A 22,552-nucleotide genomic window follows, 5' to 3' on the forward strand; every position below is an offset into this window, starting at 1 on the left:
TGGAGTAATGTCTGCCAAATGCATTGTGCGTGGATGTGCCTCATTCCCAGTAATGAGACTACATTTGAAAGGCTGCGATCCATGAGATAACTGACCTTTCTTTGTTGACTGGATCATGACGCTTACCTCCCTGCAAACTGATGACCTGAATACATTTTCAAGTGTTGAATTATAAAGAAATATTCAGTTTATCCATGTGAATTGTTGGAAATGGAAAAATGTATTCTGTCTTTATAATCATATCGTATATACATATATTTCACATAGAGCAATTTATATGTAATCATATTAACAATGTAAACATGAATGCTATTTCCTTGAGTTTTATATTCAATGTACATTAATATTTGTTTTACTTTTGAACAAAACAGCTGAAATACTATAAAACAGTGTTACAACATACTGTTTATTATACAAGATTGTCCATTGATTGTGAAGAAATATTATCAATGCAGTGCAATTTTTATATTTATGTTGGAACATCATGTAAAATATAGCACACATAATAATCTCTTCTATAAAAACTCTAACCCTCTTAATCTTCATCGAGGCATAAACATCCAGTATGTGGTCCAGTTTCGTCCACCCCCTGCAGATATTAAATGGGTGCTTTCATTCAGATTCAATGAACATTTAATCACCTATAGAGCAGATATAAACACACAGCTCACAGTCCTCTGGAGACTGTAAATGCCTTGTGAGCCTTCAAAGTGTTTTAATTACCACTGGACAGAGCTCCAGAGCGCCTGACTGCAGGTCCAGTGAGCAGACACAATGCTGGCCCGTCCCGTGTTACATACCTGAAGAAAGGCGAGGTGATGCTTACATGGTGTACATTCAGCTGGCCTGAGTGATTGGAGATAGAGAGGGGGTGGGTCGAGACAAATCTCTCTTAATTCAAGCATTGCCAAAATGGTCATTTGTCCTTAAGTGAGATGAATGAGGCGGCCGGTTGAGTGACTGGCTGATTGAACGGACTCGGGATGGGAGGAAATTGAGTTGCCTGACCCATCACGGACCGACAAGATGGGGTAGAGCAAAAGAGGAGAATACGGGGGTAACACCTGGCCCCCAGGACACAAACAAAGGCTGTTTGAGCATCTGAATTATCTTAGATTAAATGTTATTGATTGTTAGGGGCAGCTGGACATTAAGAGAATACTTTCTAAAACAAAGCTTCATCATCCACCTCTTCAATACACAACAAAACAACTAGAAGAGTATCAACAATGAGTGACAAAGACCTTTTAATGTTGTTGTAAGCAAAAAAGTCAAACCAACCATATTAGATATCACTAAAAAATATATATATATACAGATAGACCCGAAGAAACATTTCTTACCTTATTCTTATCTCACATTATCATTCACCTTAAATAAAGCTCTTATGAGTTCAATTATGTATATCTATTTGCCTGTCAACTTAGACTGTCAAGGTGGATAAAGGTTCAAAGAAACCTTAACATTAGATAAATCACAAACATGTATTCATACACATATCTTTCATTCAGTATTTTTTCAGAATGCATACAATTTCAAGAGATTCTGGTTTTTTCTCTACCCGACAAGCAATATTAAGAGGATTTGTTAAATGTAACCTACCAAAAGATAGCTTATTTAATTAACCATTACCCTTAAGAAACAAGTTCTTACATGCTGCAGAAGAAAGATCCCAAATCTGAGACACTGTAACCTCATGTAAATGTTGCCTGACCGAGCATTGCTCAAAGGTTCACGCTCCAAGCTTCACGCTTCAAGTTTAGTGTATTTATAGAGCATGTCTCAAAACAACAGAATTTGACATAAGCGTTGTACAGTGGTAAAAGAACAATACAACGTATACAAATAAGACATACGTGTTAAAAAACAATAACATAGATACAAGCTGAACAAATAAATAAATAAAAACATATGGGGCAACATTGAGGTGGACATAAGGATCGATTAGATCATTTCACGACAAGCTTCTTTCAGCTGTTCCTTGAGCCTTTTATTGCATTACATGATCTTTCTCAGCACATTGATATTGATCATGTAATTCAATGTAATGCAAAATGATAGTTTGAAAAGGCCCTAGTCAAAAGACCATTGTGTAAAATACTGTTTCCAAGGTCAAGCAGGAAATTGACAAAGCTTTATTTTAAGATCCCATGCTTCAAAATGCAAAAGATGTCACACGTCACCCAAACTTCGATTACCAAATAGAAGGCAAACACATACATACAGGTTACATATGGACATTCTAGTTGCTAAACATTATGCATCACCGGGGTACGGATTTAAAGTCTGTAATGAGAGTTTATCAATGGGGGTTCAAAGCAGCCATCATTTGCTGTGTCTCTTCTCACCTCGGGATGAGTGTGGCCAAGTTCAGGATGGGATATTTCAGTGGTGGATTACTCCGGCATGTTGATCTTGCCGATCACAAAGAATGTGGCCCTCTCAAATGACAAGCACTGGCAGCTAGTCACTCACATCCGCTGTCGGACAATAACAACACGTCTACCAGTGAAGAGCTCGGAGCGTATGCTGTGAGTTATATGCCAGTGCTGAAAGATGTTTTAGCTGTTTTAATACTGAAGTAGTCTGCGGGCTGCGTGCTGAAGTTGGATCTTGGTTATTGGTTGCCTGGTTTTATTGGCAACTATGAACTCTGTGTTATGCATTATTCCTCTAGTCATTCTAGCAGGTAAGAACTTACAAACTGAAGAGAATGTATGTTGTGGAAAAAAGTGCCTGTCTCCTTTGCTTGAATGACTTGTAGTGTTAAAGCATGATAAGGTTGGAGTCTATAAAACAATTACCAAGCCCTGTTTGCTTTCATTATGTTATTAAAACCAGTCTCATGTCAGTGAAAGCTGATCCAATTCAAACAACAACAAAAAATGAGCAAATGTTCAGTCAGTGCAAACCAGCTTTTGATTGACAAGGGCATGTGTGCTGTTCTCATTTTTGCGTTCCAACCATTTTTCTGTCAACACATGAAGTCACCTGCATAATTATGTTCATGTTCTTGAGTTTACCGAGTCGAAGCTCAGTAGAATCATTCAACCAATGCAAACATGTTGCTGTAAAATGACCTTCTTTTCAAGGTCAGCGGGAAAATGTAAGGGGATCCTACTCCGGCTTGTCACAGATATGCAGCAGTGAGAGTAAAAGAACATCTCTATTAACACACGTGCAGGGGTGATTGCATGTTTGAATGCAGACTTTTCTAATTTAGTCCTTAAATATATATGCATTCACAAATACATGCATTTACACAAGAGGCCAACAGGATTGCAATCATGTTCCTGAATACAATTCCCTAATGGTTTTCTCAAAGCCTTGAAAAACATTGAAAATAAATTAATAAATGAACATATGGACTTTTTTAACACACCAACATTTATGTTTTTAATGCCCAGCATGTTAAAAGTAGCTCCATTATAATAACAACATGCACATACAGTATGTTCACAAACACCTTACACCTATAGAATTACCCTGGGCACATCTATTTTAAACTCATATTAAATGAACCCAACATGTATCAGATGTTCTTAAAGAGATATTCTACTTTGGTTACTACTTAGTTTTCAAGCACAGTGAAGATCGCCTTCTACATGCCTTAAATGTACAAAACTGTGAAAAACAACATGCCTGTATGGTGTGTTTCTTATTCTAGGCACTGCCTTGGGCTCCGCTAATGAGACAATTCTAGTCCAAAAACTCTTTACTGGCTACAATAAGGTCGTCCGTCCTGTCAATCACTTCAAGGACCCGGTGATTGTGACTGTGGGCCTTCAGCTCATCCAGCTCATCAGTGTGGTGAGAGCTCTTGTCACACAACATATCAACCCATCTGTATACAATTAACCGTCACCAACTGTCTAAACACATTTATCTGGATTTACAGGATGAGGTCAACCAGATTGTCAGCAGCAACGTGCGAGTGAAGCAGGTTTGATACTTGGTTTATTGGTTTATTGGTGTTGTTGTGATTAAAGGAAGGCTTTGGATTCACCACATCACAGAAAGCCTCAATAATGTACCAATTCATATGAGTTTGAAAAGGATTGGGAAAAAATAAATCATCAAATAAAAAATGATAACTGTCCAAAATGTGAAATCCCTTCAACAAAAATGTATTAATATGTAAAAATAATTTATAACGATAATTGAATTTTCTTATTCTATTCAAAAAATTCTCTTATTTTTTTGTCAAAATGGATGGCATGTCTACGGAAGAGGATTAGGGCCACATTAAAAAAAAAATTGGGAGGATTTGAAAAACAAATGTTTTTGTTTTTTTCTGAGAAAAAAGTCAGAATTCTGACTTTTTTCTCAGAATTCTGACTTTATTCTCAGAATTCTGACTTTTTTCCTCAGAACAAAAAAACATAATTTTTTTTTGTCATTTATTTTTTCCAGCAATGGGAAGATGTAAACTTGAAGTGGAACCCGCAGGATTACGGCGGCATCAAAAAGATCAGAATTCCCTCCAAAGACATTTGGCGGCCTGATCTGGTGCTCTACAACAAGTATGTTCTCAGGCTATATTTGATACATGCCATGTCCCTCTTTCAGTTTTTCTTGAAACCTTTTTTGTAAAATGTTGATGTGCCCTAAAGCATCCACACCTCTAGAAACAATTAACACACCTTGGAGAGGTGCTTTTAATCACACGTTCCTATAGTCCAGTATTCAGCGTGTGATCTGGACTCTATATCAGCCCCCTCCCCCCTCCTCCCACCATATGCTGCGTCTGACAGGCTGCTTCTTTTCCCTGACAACCAGCTCCGCTGCCACAACAACTTGTGCCAAGCTGAGCTCTGGTTGGCTGTGGTGCGACCGCAGCACTAACCCATCCTCAGGCACTGATGTCCCTCTGTGTTAACATTTAACTTATTATCTCCCATGTTGATGCTGCCTGTTTGTGTCTGTGCCCGCAGTGCTGATGGAGACTTTGCCATCGTTCATGAGACCAAAGTGCTGCTGGAGCACACAGGAAAGATCACATGGAACCCGCCTGCCATCTTCAAGAGCTACTGTGAAATCATTGTGCTGCATTTCCCCTTTGACCTGCAGAACTGCACTATGAAGCTGGGGACCTGGACCTATGATGGAACCCTGGTTGTCGTCAATCCAGTAATTTAACTCATTCAACCCAATTTCTTTAGGGAACTGCACTTATTAGCTTTGTTGCCGAGAAGATTGATGGTGGTATCAATTTGTCTTTCTCCAACAATAAAAAGTCAATGTCAAAATAATATATCAGATCAAACACCTGTCCCCTTGAACAGCATCACTAATAACTCTGAGGCCCCTTTATTGCTTAAGAAATTGGTACAAAAAGAAAAAATATACACTATGGCTTCAATTTATAATCTTTTTTTTCATGCTGTGTTTTTTGCGGCACAATTGGAGTAGTAGCCTCTTGTAAAATATTAGAATGCAAGCAGTCTTTCAAAGGAGGTCATTTCTGTTTACAATTAACTAATATATGCAACAACTTAAACATTTTTCAACATCAAAAACACTATGAAACCATAACATCTTATAGAAGATATTATGTATGCAAAGTTCAAACGTACCGCAGCCAAAACACAGTTTAATGCCTTTTTTAGCAAACAGGAACAGAAATAATTAAGAAATTTGATTTAAAAACCATCCTTTATTAACCCTGAGTATTGCTTCTCCTCACCAGGAAAGTGACCGCCCTGACCTGAGTAACTTTATGGAAAGTGGAGAGTGGGAGATGAAGGATTTCCGCGGCTGGAAGCACTGGGTGTACTATGCTTGCTGCCCGGAAACCCCTTACCTGGACATCACCTACCACTTCCTCATGCTGCGCCTCCCACTGTACTTCATCGTCAACGTCATCATCCCCTGCATGCTCTTCTCCTTCCTGACCGGCCTCGTCTTCTATCTTCCTACAGACTCTGGTATGTTGATACCATGGTTGATACTGAGACCACAATTTGGATATAACATAAAGTATTAATCAATAGCACGGGGACATTATGACATCAGTGCTTTTCTCTGATTTTCAAAAAGCAATTAAAGATGACATATACCACATACAGTATGGTAATCTACAGTCTATACAATCTATACATATTCAACAATAACAACACACAATATATATATATATATATATACACACAATAGCTCTTCAAATACATCATCTATTCTATAGGCCAAGTTGACATAGCTGATTTTATATAGTATGTCTTTATACATTTGCCCAATTTATTGTGCCGCATGCAAATACAGTGAGCAGGGTTTATGTGAGGGGCTGGTAAACAGATTTTTTACCTCTGACTCGAGCCAGACTAGCTTGTTCCCTATAGCTGCCACCAGCACCTCTAAAACTCACTAATTGGCTCTCTGTCTGGCACTCTCACTGTGACAACAAGACATAGTCATTTCAGTTAATTAGTGAGCTTTCGAGGTGCTGGTAGGCACATTGAACAGAGCCAGACTAGCTGCTTTCCCCTGTTTCAACTCCTTGTGCTAAGCTAAGCTAATGGTTTCTTTGCTGTAAAGTATCATATTTAGCCCACAGCTATGAAAGAGGTTTTGGTTTTCTTAACCTTAGCAAGACGGCACATAAGCTTATTTCTCTAAATGTCAACCTATTTCTTGAACATGGATGACGGCAGGCCCAAAGTTCTCTGACACTCTCAGCTGAGATAATGATTCATACATGCTAACTGTATATATGTATAATATGGAGATATGGCAAATACAAAAAAAACCTCTGATTTAGTATTATGAAGTTGTCCAAAAAAAACATCTACTGAATGCGACATTATCTTCATTATCTGTGGTATCATGATGTGACATAAAAACACAGATACGATATGATAACTGACATCATGTTGGACTAATCCTCGTCCCTAATTCTGAGGTGTCCCTACATCAGCTGATGCAGTAGTTGCACTGCTTGTGCACATCTGGCCGTGTTCCCAGTGTGTAAGTCTGCCTCATTACCCAGGGTCCCTCTGTGCTGTCATGTCTGAAAGCGGGCCTTTGCTTTAATGTATAATACATCACTTGATTCCAGTGTCTGATATGGCTGCTGACAGGAAAGTGTGGAGGAGAAGCTGGTGCCAAAAGATGCTCTCTCCGGGATAACTGCTCTATCTGAGCAACAAAACAACACGTCTAGCATTTTACTTGTGAGATGGTGTCAGAATAAGTTTACTTGTTCTATTGTTGAGTTTAGAAACAACAGCAAAAATACCTCGTATTCTCGAGTGTGAACAGTGCAGTTATTGTGTGCTGTGTTAATAGTGGGGGTAGCATCCTGATTGGATGGCAGGGTAATGGAAGTATTTACTACCCACAGCAACAGCTCTCCCTTGTGGCGATGTATTAAGATTGCATGTTTTTGTGTTTTGAACAAACATTCTTTCAATACGGCAGCTCCCCATTTTTAATTCAGTTTAAGGGTTATTTCAGTGTGTCTTTAAAAGTAAAGATGTGTTCAAATAACATAGAATGTGATGTTGTAGGTTGACTTTTTCTGCTGCTGTAAACACAATGTTCTCTACACTTACAACATTTGAAATCCTTTTTGACCCCATGCTGATTTGTGAACCACAGACATTTGTTTCATATGTTTACCGGTTGTGACCAGTTGAACTAAAACAAGTTTGATGATTATCGATGATTTCTAAAGTCCTGTATATAGAGTTCATGATGATACCCTTGATGATCACAAAAGATGTCTTCTGTGTCTCCCAGGTGAGAAGATGACCCTCAGCATCTCCGTCCTGCTGTCTCTGACTGTGTTCCTGCTGGTCATTGTGGAGCTGATTCCTTCTACCTCCAGTGCTGTACCACTCATTGGGAAGTACATGCTCTTCACTATGGTCTTCGTCATTGCCTCCATCATTATCACTGTCATCGTCATCAACACCCACCACCGCTCCCCCAGCACTCACACAATGCCAGACTGGGTCCGCAAGGTGAGCACATAAACAGAGGGGAACATACACCTTAACCTATTGTTTTGACTGAAGAGCTTTACCACTCAAACTTGGCAAGCTTTAGAGAACAATCCTTTATTTATTTTTCTTTGTATGATATTGCCATCTAGTGGTAGCAGGCATAACATGTTAATTTCACATAATCCAACTTGTCTAATGCTGTATGACATCATGCATATCTGTTGTCTTTCTATGAACAGGTTTTCATTGAAACCATTCCCAACATCATGTTCTTCTCAACAATGAAACGCCCAGGAAAGGAAATGCAGGTTAAACCCAACCTATATGGTGCTGATTTTGACATCTCAGACATCTCAGGCAACCAGGCCTCTTCTGTTCCCTATCAGTCGCCCATGACTAAGAACCCTGACGTCCGCAGTGCCATTGAAGGAGTCAAATACATCGCAGAAACCATGAAATCGGACGAGGAGTCCAACAATGTAATCTCTCTTGCACAGAAAGTGTCACTAATACTGTTCTTTAGCATGCTTTGTGTAACACATTGTCCCTCTTTTCTTTCCAGGCTGCTGAAGAATGGAAGTTTGTAGCCATGGTGTTGGATCACATCCTGCTCTGTGTGTTCATGGCAGTGTGTCTCATCGGCACATTAGGTGTGTTTGCAGGCCGTCTCATTGAGTTGAGCACGATTTAAAGTCCTGGAGTGGAGTGCACTAGCTGGGCGTAACTGCATCATGTTTTACCTGTCTAACTTTGAACAATAGCTGCATTCATAGTATAAGTTTTTGTTTGCTCTTTGATGTTGTGTTCCTACATGTGTATATGTAAAAGATAATGTTGTATACAGTAGCTTCAGGATATGTTTTTGCCAGAGCTGTGTTGCTTTTCTTTTTTAAAGTAATATATAGGTATATGTGTGCAATTGAGATATTGAATTCATTTAAAAACATTTCATATATTCTTTCACATGTTTGTTTAGGGAACAACTTAATTAAAAATGATCAAGTCTTGCTCTGTGTCCAGAATCCTTTTGCCTCATATTATTTCATATATGTAAAGGTGGTAAATATAAAAGTAGTTATTTTGCATTATTAAGCTGAAGTGAGGCAATGATGCTGACGAGCGTGATTATCTCAGGCTGTAAAACAAAACATTGAGTTATAAGAAAAGCTGAGGGACATTGAAGAGTTGAGTCATACTGTAGTTCTCTGTGGGTTTGTCCCTTCAAATAACCCCTGTCACCTTATACAGTCATATGATTCATTGTTCATAAAGGATGTACGTAGAGTTATTGAATTATGAAAAAGGAAAAACTGAGGGCTGGTGTGGATTGATGACTCAAATACACATATAAAACAAGTCTTATTAACAATAATAAACTATTACTTTTGTAGGAAAATGATGCTTTCTGAAAGTTTGATTATCAATTTTACATATACCAGACTTGGTTTTTCATTTAGAAATATGTACACCTAACTCATGAATTGCCAAACTTTGATTACCTTTCCAAGCTTTTTAAACACTTCCTCAACATTCACTAAGAACCATCTCTTTGAAAAATCCTACTTCAATCACTACAATCCACCATCTGAAATTAGGTTTTCTAAGATGTATAACTCATAATGTATTATAAGTAAGTAAGACAGTACAAGTTATAATGTCTAAGAGGGGAATAGTATCTCATCTCAGTCCTGTTTTAATTATACCCTCTCCTGCACATGGTTCAAGCGTTTTTAAAACTCTTGCGTCTTCAAATAATAACAAAACTATAGACTACAGAGTTTAATTCAGTATTATTACTAAATGTATGTGTCGTACTTGATGGGGGGCATCAAAAAGCGTGTGTACCTGCTTTGCATGTGGTGTGTGGTGTGTAAACGAGTAAGCCCCGCCTCTTTTTCCCTCGGTATATTTTGATTGGTTGAATCGTTGTTGACAAATCAGGGAATAGGAAAGTTGCTGGGTGGTGACTAAAGTGAGCTATTAACACCTACGTAACGCGACATTTCAACAACTATATAGCCCCGGGTGGGGTTAACGTGTGGATTTTGGAGTTGTGCAACTCCACTTACGATTTAAGAGGATACTCTCAGTTGTGTTTCACCAATTCAACGATAGCTAGCTGGCTAATGGCTACTCCAACTGACATTTCACTGACACATGGAAACGTTAACGGTACACGTTGGGGCTGAACTGCACTCAGAGCAGAGGTTAGTAATTTATTTATAACCGCAATGACCTTGATATGCCTGTTTTCTATTTGGTAAAAGCTTGATAGTCACTCGTAAAGGAGTCGGTTATATTACGTTGATTTGGTTAACAAACGCCGTTAACTCGTTATCTTTGCCAGTTTAACGTCTTACTACAAACTCCTCCTTTGAACTCCCTCCCTCTTGTGTTATCTGACAGGTTCGACAGGAAATAACATGCCCTCAAACCAGACATGACAAGTGACAGTGGAAGGATGATCAACATGATGGAGGCACCGGGCAGAAACACCAACTTTTCATATGAGCAGGAAGTCCCCTCACCCAGCATGTCCATTGACAAGCTGCTACCGGCTCTCCTGCAGTGCTTTGGGATAATACTGTGTGGATACATCGCAGGGAGGGCAAACATCATCACCTCCACACAGGCCAAAGGATTGGGGAATTTTGTGTCCAAGTTTGCCCTCCCAGCTCTGCTGTTCAAGAACATGGTGCTGTTGGACTTTGGGAATGTCATTTGGCCATTTCTATGGAGCATCCTCATTGCCAAAGTGTCTGTGTTTTTCCTTGTCTGCGTTCTCACGCTGATAGTTGCCAGTCCTGAGAGCCGCTATAGTAAAGCTGGGCTTTTCTCAATATTTGCCACCCAAAGCAATGACTTTGCCCTGGGATATCCCATTGGTGAGTATAATGCCTTTTAAGCCTACCACACACATTGCTTTTCATTCACTGCTGCAACTGTAATCATGCTGTCCTTATGTTTGTCCACTCATCAAATCAAAAGTGTAATTATCCATGTGTCACTGTAAACTACCTCAGCTGAAGTTGATATCATTGTGCTCACAACTTTCCCTTTTTAGGTTTTTATTCCTGAGAACATTTAGATTCATTATGTTATACTCGCAAACATTTGGACAAATGGAATAACATCTCTGATCATGCTTATCTTCCAGTAAGGGAATTTAAATGTTATACAAGCATACTCATGCTCTATAAGCATGCATATGCTGATGCTTCTGATCATATTATTATAGAATAAACAAACCCTTTAAGCATGATTGATTAACTGACCGTTATAGATATTTCTAAATACAGTAGTAACAACAGCGCAGGTAACAGTATGGCCCAGGTACTTTATATGTAAACAGTCCTTACACTTCGCAGAGTACGTCAATATTGAGCTATTTGTTTTCATCTTTATCCACAGTGGAGGCCCTTTACAAGAGCACATACCCAGAGTACCTGCAGTACATCTACCTGGTGGCACCGGTGTCCCTGATTCTTCTAAACCCCATTGGCTTTGCTTTCTGCGAGATCCAGAAGTGGAAGAATCAGGGAAACCACCAACAGAGAAAAATCCTGATCGTGGGGCTTGTAGTGTTGCAGGTCCTGAAGAACCCTATCGTGTTCATGGTTGTCATCGGCATCATCGGCCATTTTGCCCTGCATCAGACAATTCCTCCCTTCATGGCTTCATTTCTTGATGGCTTGGCCAACTCTTTCGGGGGAGCAGCTCTGTTCTACTTGGGTCTGTCCATGGTGGGACAGTTGGGGAAATTAACCAGATCCTCAGTCGTGACACTGATTTTACTCACAACAGCGAAACTGTGAGTGGAAAAAACTAAGATCTTTGCTTAATGTGCATTTTGAACAAGGGAGGATTCAGTGTTATCAGATGAACTCTTAATGTGTTCTGGGAGTGTAGATAGTCGTCACGAACATGTTGTTTTGTGCTTATGGTTTGTGTGAGTCATGCTTTTCACATTCCACATTATCATGCTACACCTTCCTAACAGCTATGACTTGTCATAGCTGTTAGGAAGGCGTAGCATGATAATAACTAGTGTATGTTGTTTATATATTCGTAACATTTTTCAGTTAACTAACTCTCAGGTAATAATTTATGACACCGGCCGTTTGATTTCACTTTCAGGTTGCTGATGCCGCTGATTTGTAAGGACATGGTGGATTTATTGGACAATACCAACACCAGCTCATTGAACCACTCAAGCCTATCCAATTATGCCTTTCTTTATGGCGTGTTTCCCACTGCACCAAGTGTGGCCATCTATGCTGTTTATTACAACGCAGAGCTAGAAGTTGTAAGTTGTTTAGAGTCAACATCCTATCTGCCATTTAGATGCTAACAATTCATTTTATTTTTTACTTAACATACATAGTATTCTTCTTCCTGACAGGTAACCTCTGGGATGGTGATCAGCACTTTTCTCTCAGCTCCAATAATGTATGTTTCTGCCTGGTTACTTACGATGCGCTGGATGGATCCTCAGCTTTTGATGAATTCACTGCTGAGTGTCAGCTTTAATATAAGCATAGTGACCTTGGTTGCACTGGTAAGTCTGATATGTGTTAACTTGTTGTTGGTTAATGTTTTATAACTGTCTTTTTATTGGCTGGTTATTTTGTTTTATCTTAGTATGTGGAATCTGGGTTCAAAGGGAAGTCCTGACTCATAAACCCTTTGCTAAAGCATTCTCTACTTCTGAACTTAAAGCAGTTGGGCCTGCAATTACTTTAGTAAGTTATTTCCATAAAACAGCACAATTCACTACTGCTACTACACATCTGCTGTGGAATGAAAAGAAAACACAAACATGTGGCTTCTTGTGAGATGTTCGAACCACTGTGGCAGATAGACATAAAAAGGCTTCGTCATTTAGAGGATGTGTGACCGAACAGATGCTTTACTGGCTTGAGAACTTACTTCCTCATTCAATTCCACTTTCAGGAACCTGCAACCTGTTGCAAAAAACAATGAATAATCTTTGTTGTGATGAAATATGTATACAGTTGTGTATTCTGCAGTATATTTTACTACCTTGTTAGTCTCCATTCTTTCATTCTCTTATTTCACCTGTCCTTTGCTTTCAAATGAAATGCCAGCAAATAATGTTGAATAATGATAGTTATTGACATGTCTTCGTGTTGGACGACATGTATAATTTAAAATGTGTGTTTTCCCTCACAGGTTTGTACAATTGCTGTCATGTTTTTAAGTAAAAAATTCAAGAAGCTACCTCACATGTTTACAATCAACCTTTTTTTGGCACAGGTGAGCAAACTTGCACATTTTTTCTGAATTGATTTTATGATCCATTATTCAAATTGACCAAACATCTACCTGCAGGTGTAACCTCATAAGTAAATGCAGTTCTTTTTTATTGTTTGGTCGGTAGCTCCTAACTTGTGTTGGGATGATTCTGTGGAACTTTATGGTGAAAGAAGACAACTTCATCGGGCAGGTCCTGACGTTCACATTAATATGTACCTCCCTCTACAGTAGCTTTGTTTGGCCAAGTATGCAAACAACTCTCCATCCACTTTAACCTCACATTAAAATGCATACATTTAATTTGGTGATCTCTGAAGACTGAAGTTGTTTTGCTAATTCTGTAATGTGTTGTTTATCATTATAGGTTTAATAGCACTCTCTCTTGTGCTCATGAAGAGTCATGAGGATGTGAAAGTCTTACCCGGCATGTTCCTCATTGCTGGCTGGGGGTGAGTCTCTTTTTAAAGAAGACTAAAAACAGAAATGAAACTAACCCAGATTGTCTGGTCTACTAAAAGGTCCGCCATGTTGGGGATTTTAGATTAAAGTGCATTCATTTAAAAATGTAATCAGAAACGGAGTGTCATTGAGAGGATTTACATTTTACATCTTGATACTGTAATTGATTTGAAATGTTGTCTCTATATTCACAGTATCCCAGTGTCAATAACAGCTGTGTTGCTCATTTCTGGGACAAAAGTGCCTGACACTATTGACTCAGCTTTCTTTTATGGCAAACCACAGGTAACAACATCTAAATCTTTCATATTTTCTGCAATTTTTTAACCTGCAGAGAAATACTTAAAAGCCTACATGTCTGTATGTGCATTATTTTACAGATAATATGCACCACGGTTGTGCTAGCTCTCAGTATACTGCTGGGAGGGAGCTCTCTTATATGTCTCAGCAGAGGAAGCTGGGCCCACACTGAGGAAAACTCTGCAGAGGATCTTGTAACTGAGGATGATCCAGAGAACCAGTCTCTGTTTGAGCCAACCGCCCCATCAGGAGATCCCAACGGAGGTCATTTCTCTTAAAGAGGCCATTCAACTGAGACTTTTATTCAACATTTCAACATTTGTTTGAATGTCACCTTTTAAGATTCTGAATAAATAACCGTTTGCCAAGTGATGAATGTCACAGCACATGGGAGCACACAGAGAGTTCACACATCTTAAATGTTGTCACAGTTGTTAAAGCCTTAGAGAAAAGGAGAGAACAGTCGTTATTCAAAAGTCATCCATACGTCTTCTTCAAACTGCCACATTGGCAGCGCAACTTATTTCTCATGTACTGCCCCAGCAGACCATTTGCACAAGTAGAACAAATAAGTTTCAAAATCACAAAGTAAACACTGAGAAAAAGGAACAAACATTTTGGATGTCATTATCTGGAGGAAACACAAGAATCTGAAGTTACTGATAAGTGTCGATAGTATGACTCGATACAAGTCATAGATATAACTTGTAATTGAGCCTTCACGGCTAACATTTTGTCTTCTTTTGTAAGGAGACTACTGCTGTGCCAACTCAAAATGTGCCTGTTAAAAACGTAATACAATACAAAGTGTGCACATGACAAAATGAGTCACATGGATCTCAAGCTGGCACCTAAAACATCCAAAGTCTCCTTCCATTCAAGTTAGAGCTCTAAGTGTGGTCCGACTTTGGGAATTTTATTACAATACATACAAACCAGTTCTGCCACTGTTGGAGAAACACACTCTTTCTTTTATATGAATATGATTTGAAAGATACTAGTGTGTTGCAGACAATCATGATTCTAACATAAAAACAACGACAATTTAAACATGTGGTTAAGAGAATACAGTAGGTATCATTCACATAAAGAGTAGCATGAAAACATTTAATTTCGCAATAACTCAAAATATTCAAGATAGTAATATGTTATAAGTATTACTCTCATCTTCATTAGAGGGTTAATCTTGTTCTGTATTACTCATACTGTGTGTGCTTTTTGCCTCGAGTTTGACCTCACTCTTAACACTTTGTTATCAGCGTGCCTCCTGTGTGACTGCGCCCCACCCCAGCCCATGCCTGACATGATCAGCACCACCATCAACAACACAGCAACCACACTCACAGGTGTTTTACTAATAAACAACAGTACATTTATTCAGCGAGAATTAAAAATACATTAACCCCAATTTGTTAAACACACACAACAATGAGCATTTCTGTACAATTAATAAGATTCAGTATTGAGTGTATGTTCATTTCCTGTTGTGCTGCCCCCCTCAGGTCAGTGTGAGAGCTGTTGTGAGTCCACAGACTGCCTGCTCCAAGTGGAGGAGCTCCAGCAGGTAGAAGAAAGACAAGTGGCCCGTCATGTGCTCCTCTGTCTGCTTCTGACTGTTGGCTTGTTGGCTGTGAGTAAACCACCACTTTTCACTTCTACAGTGACATGAAGCCAGCCTTACTGCCTGCATCATTATATTTAGTGCATCACAAACCAAATCAGACACAAATGGCTGAGCCATGTAATTTCCAACTCACTCACTCATTCAGTTTTGGTTGTAGCCTTCTCCAAGGCAACCCATTAGATTATTATGTTTGGATTGGTATTTATTGCTCTAAATATTTGATAAGAAAAATATTACATCTAGAATTTATATTTGTTTGTCCCTGTTTTAGGCCTTATTTATATTTCATTTTAAAGAACATTTTAAAGTATGTTAAGACTGGACATGAAAGCTGACTGGTTCTAATAAGACTAGTAGATACCAATCAAACTTGTGATATGTGGTTTCTTTGTGTATCTCAACAAATATTTTTTAAAACCTGTAAATTCACTATTTAAAGGTATAGTACAAATGATATGTAGTGGGGTTGGAAAACATTCTCCTCCATAGTCACTGCTTTACATTGCCCTTTCCAACTAGACTACATTGACAAAATTAGTAATTTTATCTTATCACAAGAGTTGCTGGTTTATGGCTGCCTACATTAGTGAATTTGTTTGTGTTAATGTGTAACTTTGGTCAAAGCATCAAAGTCACTTGAACAATCTAACCAGTGCAGGAAGCAGCTGACTGGAGGTTGTGTTTTGTGAGGTAAAATTACAGTTTTTTCTCAATAGTCAATAGAGTCATGAGGCTTTAAAGAGAGCATGGATAATGGCCTCAGTTCAACGTTGTAAAGGGCAATCCGGCAGCCATGTAAATGAAACAAATACTCTAAATATAAAGCTGATCTTGAATATACAACAATATATTTTGTACTTTACTTTGCTACTGTGCCAGTACTGCTTTCTGCTCATACAACAAACATACAAGTACTACATACAGCCCTTATTCAAATAATCCAAACTATTCCCTTAATGGAAGTCAAGTCACTCTTATTTTCTGTCACTTATTTAGTTGTCCTAATGCAGTAATTTCACTCAACTGGTTCCACAAGCGCTTCGAGATTTGTCTTGGCAGATGAGAAGCACTATATACATTTAATTTATTATTACATATTGTATTCTGTCAGCATGTTTGCTGGTGTACACCTCAAACAAAAAGCTCCTCTCACTTCCTGTCATAACAGAACCTGTCCAGCTGCTTGTGGTTGCTCTTGAATCCGGTTCCTGGTAGACTCTACTTGGAGCTGCTGTTCTTCTGTGCTGTGGCCAACTATGGACAGGTTGGTTTCCCAGATACACTAATACCAAGATTGTGAGCTTTTTATTGTCACAAAGCACCAGTGTCATGACCTGTTCTCTGTCCCTAGGGTTTGCTCTCTTTTGCTCTCTTTGGGATGGACAAGCATTTGATAATACTGCCATTTAAAAAGAGGTAAAGATAATCTATGTTATTAAGCTTTGACACACTCTCTAGTGTTTTACACACAAGCCACACTGTATTAACCGTGTATACATACTATGTGTTAACTACACTATACTCTATGCATTTATACCTTGTTTTTGTGAATGTTTTTTTAGGTTACATCGTCTGTTTTATGGAAAGAAGCAAGAAGAGCAACCACAGACTAATTTACCGGAGGAAATCAGGATGACCTGCTCCCAATTCACCCAATACCACAAGGACCAGTGTTGTCATGACATCGTCAAAAAGAGAAGGTGAGAGCACATCATCATCATACTCACCGCTGCTCTAGTCAGAGGTTGATGACAAATGTCTTGAATAAACATGGTGTGTGGAGAAACAATCCTGGTAGTCCAACACATATGACAATTATTTAAAAAAACCTTTCAACAGTTATTTTGCTGTAAAGTGTCACTTCTGTAGGCTATTTTTATAGGGTTAGGGTTATGTACAGCACTTTGGCTCGACCAAAAATCGTTTATAAATGTGCTATATAAATAAAACTTGATTTGATTTGATAGTGCTGTCTCTTTGCTTCTTCTATCTATAATTCAACCTTTTGGGTGGATGTTTCTTTAAACTATAAGGTGTGGGAAGCAGACTATGGTGGAGATTTTCCTTGGCTGTGACCTGGTGGAGTGGCTGCAGCAGGTGGGCTTGGCTCAGGATCAGGGGGAGGCGGAGCTCTACGGGAAGCGCTTACAGCAGGGCGGGGTGCTCCAGCACATCGGGCAGGAACACGGCTTCCAAGACAGTCACCTTTATTACCGCTTCATGACATAAGAAACAAGGTCAACCTTTCTGTTCTGTTTTTATTAAAGGAAAATTGCATTTTCATTGAGGAAGAAAATGTCTTCTTTGATAGATCTTAAGGTCAGGCCACATGAAGAAGCATACTGACTCTAGGAAGTACCATAATCTGACATGCTGTGTGCACACCATGCACAGTACAGTCCTTCCCAATGCTGTTTTGTTCAGCACAACATCCCTGTCGGGTGTTGGAACAGACCACACCTGAACGTGATGATGGGTGTGTTCAGAAGGGCAACAGACTTGAAACTTTAAAACTAAGTAAGGCCAGGTCATCGCACTGTGCAGAGTTGGTCCTAAAGGGATTTCTAACCATAAATGTCTTATTTATGTAGTTAAACATTTAACATTTCAATCACCAGTATACATTTAGGGATATTGAGATGCAGCAACATTGCTTCAACGGTCAGTCAGGACAGACTCTGCATCATTTTAACTGCAATGAAACTGGTGATTAAAATGATTACATTGAAAATGACTGAGGGCCATAATTTCATATACAAAATCATAAGCATGTCATGCCAGTTAAAACAAGTATTACCAATTTTAAAGGATAAAACTAGACGTTGCTGCTTTTTATTGAATTTGTTATCATTTCAAATGCAATGCAAATACTTGGACTTTCCGTTGGATTGTTTTTATGTTGTGTCCTGTTTGGGATTGACAATGCAGGCAAGCAAGAAATCCCATTATTCTGCTAAATGTATTATTGTCTTCACTAGGGCACTTCAGAGTGTGTCATCACTCTTTTACCAACGCCACTTGCCAAAAGAAAAAAGGAACATGGTTAAAGCTGCCTCCTTTTTTTAATAGAATGTTTTTTAATGTATGGCTAAGTGAGTTTTACCAGATAATTACCTGGTTATGAAGCTTGAGAGTATTGTATCTTTGATAACCTGTAGTTTAATAGGACTTGGTTCTGATGTAAAACAGTTTAGCAGAGCTAGTATCCTAACATTTCAACAAACAACCTGCCAGTTCCTGCATGTTCCAAATTTGAATGACAATGTTGAAATTAAGAATTGTTTTTCTGAAAATGACAAAATAAGCAACCTTCCTCTTTACATTAAAAAAGTTATAATTTGTGTGAAATGAGTGTCATAATCCAGACAATGTTAATGTGTTTACTCGCAAGTGTGCACATTGACTTTGAGACTTGGGATGTTACAAGCTGCTGGAAATCATTTTTTTTCTCTCAGGTATACATAATTTAAAACACTGCTAAAATATAGTTTTGTTGCTTTTTAAAAAGCAAAACGTTTTACATTTATGATGCACTAGAGGTGTAAAATGTATTTTTGATAAGAAAAACACTTTAATATACTAGGTGTGTATTAATGATGTGTTTTAAAAATAAATGTTATGCCCAAACCCTCAAGTCCCGTCTAATGTAATTTGTTCCTCCTAGTATTTCTGGTCAATGATGCGATACGTACAACATGGGTATCCAAGTCTGTTTTACTTTTTCTACAGCAATGTTAATTTCTCAAGTTCTGTTCTATTTAATTATACAACCATGTTTTTTTACACCTGATTCAACGGTAAACGCAGAAGCATATGCTGGCTGTGTCACTGCAGTTCTGTTTTGTGGTTTCAGCTCTTGCCGTACACGGCCATCTCCTCCTGAACACAGCTCGGGAACAGATTCACCAAAAGATCTGGTTCCTTAATGCCATGTGAAAGAATCTCCTCCATCTCTGTCATCTTCTCCTTCTCCAGTCTCCTCATATTTTCTGTGATCTTCTTTCCTCTGTCCTATAGACAAAAAACAATTGGTTAATACATATTTAAAAAGAAATTGATCATACCAAGTTGAAATTGCAGGCTGAAATTAAGTTGTTAAACCTTGAAGGACTCCATGATGGCCGCCACCAGTTCATGTTTGACAAACAACTCGTGTTTGCGGTCAGGTTTGCTCTGGAAGCGAGGTTTCTTCTTGACAGGGTCATCCGCACCATAGCTGGGAGAAGTAGTCTCCTTCGGCAAATTAATCGCATTAATGTTCTTCACAAAGATGAAAGGTTTGAATACGGACCTGTTGTGCAAAAATAATGACATTATCTGGTCATTAGCTTTTTTAAATGACTTCAAAGCATGCTTTATCAGCTGAACTGTGATCCAGCACTTTACCTTTCAGGGTCTGGAGTTGCTGTAAAGTAGTGAACCCCGGGCAGAGAGGGATCAGTGGGTATCACAGACACCATACTTCCTGTTGTCATGAACATGCCCTCCATGTTGATGCCACTCTCTTTATCTCTCAGGATATCCATCATCGTCTCAGCAGTAATGTGACCTTCAGTAGACAAAATAAACACTTGCATAAACAGCGGTACAGTTGTTACCTATGATTCAATTCCCCATAGTGAAGTGTGTGTTACTTACCATTGCTCTTTTTCAGCAACTTCTTCCCCTCACAGTACCGGCTCCCAGCAGCTTCTATTCTGGCTGTAGTGGTAAAGGAGTAGACCGTGGAAAAGTTGAACTGAGTCTTTCCATCCCACCAGCCCTTGCTCTGTGCATATTTCCTCAATTCTGGGTGTTCCTTGTCGATCTTAGTTTTTATGCTATACTCGTTTGAGATGTTGCGATATCCAGCTAGAAGTAAAAACGAGAAGATTAGCAATTATACTTGAATTTAACAATATTTGATAGCAACCTAAGCAGTGTAATGTGTTGTAAAAAAACTCAGGCCTTTAATGCAGAAAAATGTCAAGGCGTGATGGTCTTAATAAGAAATTTGATTGGCAGCTACTCAGAGAATAACCTGACAGGGACAATATGGTAAATGACAAAAAGAATAAACATTAGAGCATCAGAAAGTCTTCTATTTTACTTTGATAGAATAATAATAATAATAGCTCCACTTTGAAGAAGGATAATCTTGTGCCCAGGTTTATTTAACAAGGTAGGATTCTTGTAATTATTGTTACCAAAGTGTGACAGTTAATCATGGCATTTCTGTCAGTGATATCAACCAGCCCTTTGTTTACAAAGCAGCTGGAGTGCTGACAGAGCTGTTGATCCTGGTGCGCCACATAAACAAAACTAAGTAAACATTCTTATTGTTTTGGTAGGCCCATGGGTTTGGGTGTACATATTTAAATATCAAATTAAATTAAAAACATATTTTGTTAGTAAGTTATAGGTTTGCTAAAGAAAAAAGGTTAAAATTATGTATATGGATGATGATGATGGATATATAGGATGATGGTGCTTGTTGACAGCTGGGATCTTTTTGGCTTATTGGGCTGCAACTAAAATAGACTCCTACAAACATACAGTATATTTGGCATTTCTCCGACAGCATATATACAGATAAAACGATAAATATGAACGTTATTCTGTTTTCTAATTACCTTGTCTTCTCTCTGCTGCCCAGTGCTTCCCTGATGTTTCCAGCAGCCATGCCTCCTTCCTGTCAGAGATGAGGAAGCTGTTGTGGTAGGTGAAGCTTCCCTGATCCTCCATGCACGATCCTCCTTGGCCATATTTTTTCAGAAGCTCAGTGATAACATCCACAGCTTTCTCAGCTGTATCCGCTCTCTCAAGTCCAAGCCTTGAAAATTGTAGAGTCAGAAATGTATGTTTTGCTTCGTCATTGAGTGTTTCTCAAAAATGGTTTTCTGGATGTTATTACATTTCCAACAATCTCTTTTACAGGGGCTTTACCTGACAAGATCCATACCGAGAAGAGCTTCGTCACCATCTGCACTCTCTCTGCCCCACACTGCTTCATTTCCAATACACACTTGATGTTCATTTGCGCCCATTTCTGCGCCCCACAGCCATGCTGGTTTGCTCAACATCACTGCATAAGTGTGGGCAACCTGCTCGATCTCTATGTATGTACACTGTTCACAAGATAAAGAAGAGAAAAACTGTTAATGGTTACCCCATGGCACTTTCACCAAAGATCAATCATTGTGGGCAATTGTGAAATTGAAGGTTGGAGGGCAATAACAAGCTGTCTGTGTCGCCTACCTCAACCTTCTCCCCTGCAACGAAATCTCTGGCAGGAAAATAGACCACCTCCTGAACTTCATCACAAGGCCTGTCAGAGTTTTTCCCAAAGATGATGCATTGTCTCTCAGTGGAGGGGGGCAGAGCCACGAAGGTGTCACAGGAGGATGGGTGCATTTTGAATCAAAAACTTTCTGAAAGTCATAAACATAAGGATCAGTACATTGAGTGGGTTACATTTGTAGTTAAACAGGTTTTGAAAAAGGCCTTAACATTAGCAGCCAATAGTACACTTTGCACCATATTTATTAGCCAATAATACGACATTGGTATTAAATCAGATTTAGACCTAAAGTTACATGAGAGAGCAAGACAAATGTGCAGAGTAATTGAGTTGTTTGTAACTATATTCATCATTCAACAAGGTACGCTTACCTGTGTCTGTCAGTCTTAGGTCTTACTGAGCTCTGTCTGTCACTATAAGTTTCTATTTTCTTTTAAGTTTCCATTTGAGCTCACCGTCACAGTTCACATTGTAGTCTCACACGGAAACAGTCACACAGTCACGTGACCAAGCTGAAGTCCGTTTTATATTTGTAATCGAAGTAGTGTTGTTTTTTTACATTATAGTTTTTTGTTTTCATCCTTTATTGTTACGATGGCAGTTGGTGTTCCTAAAACATATACATTTTATTTAATAATTGTTTGACGATGTGTTGTCAGGAAATCATTATTG

General features: G+C 38.8%; 3 protein-coding genes across 4 annotated transcripts; 2 read left to right on the forward strand and 1 right to left on the reverse strand.

Annotated features, from left to right (window-relative positions):
- The first annotated feature begins 2,609 nt into the window (after nt 1-2,609).
- On the forward strand, nt 2,610-8,947 carry LOC117544437 (acetylcholine receptor subunit alpha-like). The gene is made up of 9 exons (XM_034213450.1): nt 2,610-2,689; nt 3,668-3,810; nt 3,899-3,943; nt 4,414-4,523; nt 4,935-5,130; nt 5,690-5,927; nt 7,735-7,958; nt 8,180-8,419; nt 8,503-8,947. Exons 1-9 carry the CDS (start codon nt 2,647-2,649, stop codon nt 8,629-8,631), a joined length of 1,368 nt encoding a protein of 455 aa, XP_034069341.1. The 5' UTR covers nt 2,610-2,646; the 3' UTR covers nt 8,632-8,947.
- A 935-nt stretch (nt 8,948-9,882) lies between these two features.
- Nucleotides 9,883-19,234, forward strand: gpr155a (G protein-coupled receptor 155a). The gene is made up of 16 exons (XM_034213434.1): nt 9,883-10,147; nt 10,347-10,825; nt 11,352-11,751; nt 12,078-12,246; nt 12,343-12,498; nt 13,134-13,217; nt 13,342-13,462; nt 13,582-13,666; nt 13,871-13,961; nt 14,057-14,240; nt 15,236-15,322; nt 15,479-15,606; nt 16,769-16,864; nt 16,952-17,016; nt 17,163-17,300; nt 17,634-19,234. The coding sequence occupies exons 2-16, from the start codon at nt 10,381-10,383 to the stop codon at nt 17,827-17,829; spliced, it is 2,445 nt and encodes an 814-aa protein (XP_034069325.1). The 5' UTR covers nt 9,883-10,147; nt 10,347-10,380; the 3' UTR covers nt 17,830-19,234.
- On the reverse strand, nt 18,917-22,401 carry scrn3 (secernin 3). 2 transcript variants are annotated; one of them, XM_034213437.1, is made up of 8 exons: nt 22,252-22,401; nt 21,838-22,010; nt 21,526-21,707; nt 21,213-21,412; nt 20,239-20,451; nt 19,987-20,149; nt 19,702-19,891; nt 19,450-19,611 (listed from the first exon to the last, which is right to left on the reverse strand). In XM_034213437.1, exons 2-8 carry the CDS (start codon nt 21,991-21,993, stop codon nt 19,450-19,452), a joined length of 1,266 nt encoding a protein of 421 aa, XP_034069328.1. In that variant the 5' UTR covers nt 21,994-22,010; nt 22,252-22,401. The 2 variants fall into 2 exon arrangements, with proteins under 2 accessions (XP_034069329.1, XP_034069328.1); XM_034213438.1 differs by lacking the exon at nt 22,252-22,401 and having other exon boundaries at nt 18,917-19,611; nt 21,838-21,993.
- Nucleotides 22,402-22,552: the final 151 nt, after the last annotated feature.

The sequence above is a fragment of the Gymnodraco acuticeps genome, unplaced genomic scaffold, assembly GCF_902827175.1.
Source record: "Gymnodraco acuticeps unplaced genomic scaffold, fGymAcu1.1, whole genome shotgun sequence".
In the NCBI taxonomy this organism is placed as follows: Eukaryota; Metazoa; Chordata; class Actinopteri; order Perciformes; family Bathydraconidae; genus Gymnodraco; species Gymnodraco acuticeps.

What these genes read in the sequence shown, in the direction of transcription:
- LOC117544437 (XM_034213450.1), top strand. Translation starts at nt 2,647, where the DNA reads ATGAACTCTGTGTTATGCATTATTCCTCTAGTCATTCTAGCAG. An exon ending in TCCTCTAGTCATTCTAGCAG is followed by an intron (nt 2,690 to 3,667) that starts GTAAGAACTTAC and finishes TTCTTATTCTAG; the next exon opens with GCACTGCCTTGGGCTCCGCT. An exon ending in CTATCTTCCTACAGACTCTG is followed by an intron (nt 5,928 to 7,734) that starts GTATGTTGATAC and finishes TGTGTCTCCCAG; the next exon opens with GTGAGAAGATGACCCTCAGC.
- gpr155a (XM_034213434.1), top strand. Translation starts at nt 10,381, where the DNA reads ATGACAAGTGACAGTGGAAGGATGATCAACATGATGGAGGCACCGGGC. An exon ending in TTCCTCATTGCTGGCTGGGG is followed by an intron (nt 13,667 to 13,870) that starts GTGAGTCTCTTT and finishes CTATATTCACAG; the next exon opens with TATCCCAGTGTCAATAACAG. An exon ending in CACAGCAACCACACTCACAG is followed by an intron (nt 15,323 to 15,478) that starts GTGTTTTACTAA and finishes TGCCCCCCTCAG; the next exon opens with GTCAGTGTGAGAGCTGTTGT.
- scrn3 (XM_034213438.1), bottom strand. Translation starts at nt 21,993, where the DNA reads ATGCACCCATCCTCCTGTGACACCTTCGTGGCTCTGCCCCCCTCCACT. An exon ending in TTGCAGGGGAGAAGGTTGAG is followed by an intron (nt 21,708 to 21,837) that starts GTAGGCGACACA and finishes TCTTGTGAACAG; the next exon opens with TGTACATACATAGAGATCGA. An exon ending in CCATCATGGAGTCCTTCAAG is followed by an intron (nt 19,612 to 19,701) that starts GTTTAACAACTT and finishes TTTTGTCTATAG; the next exon opens with GACAGAGGAAAGAAGATCAC.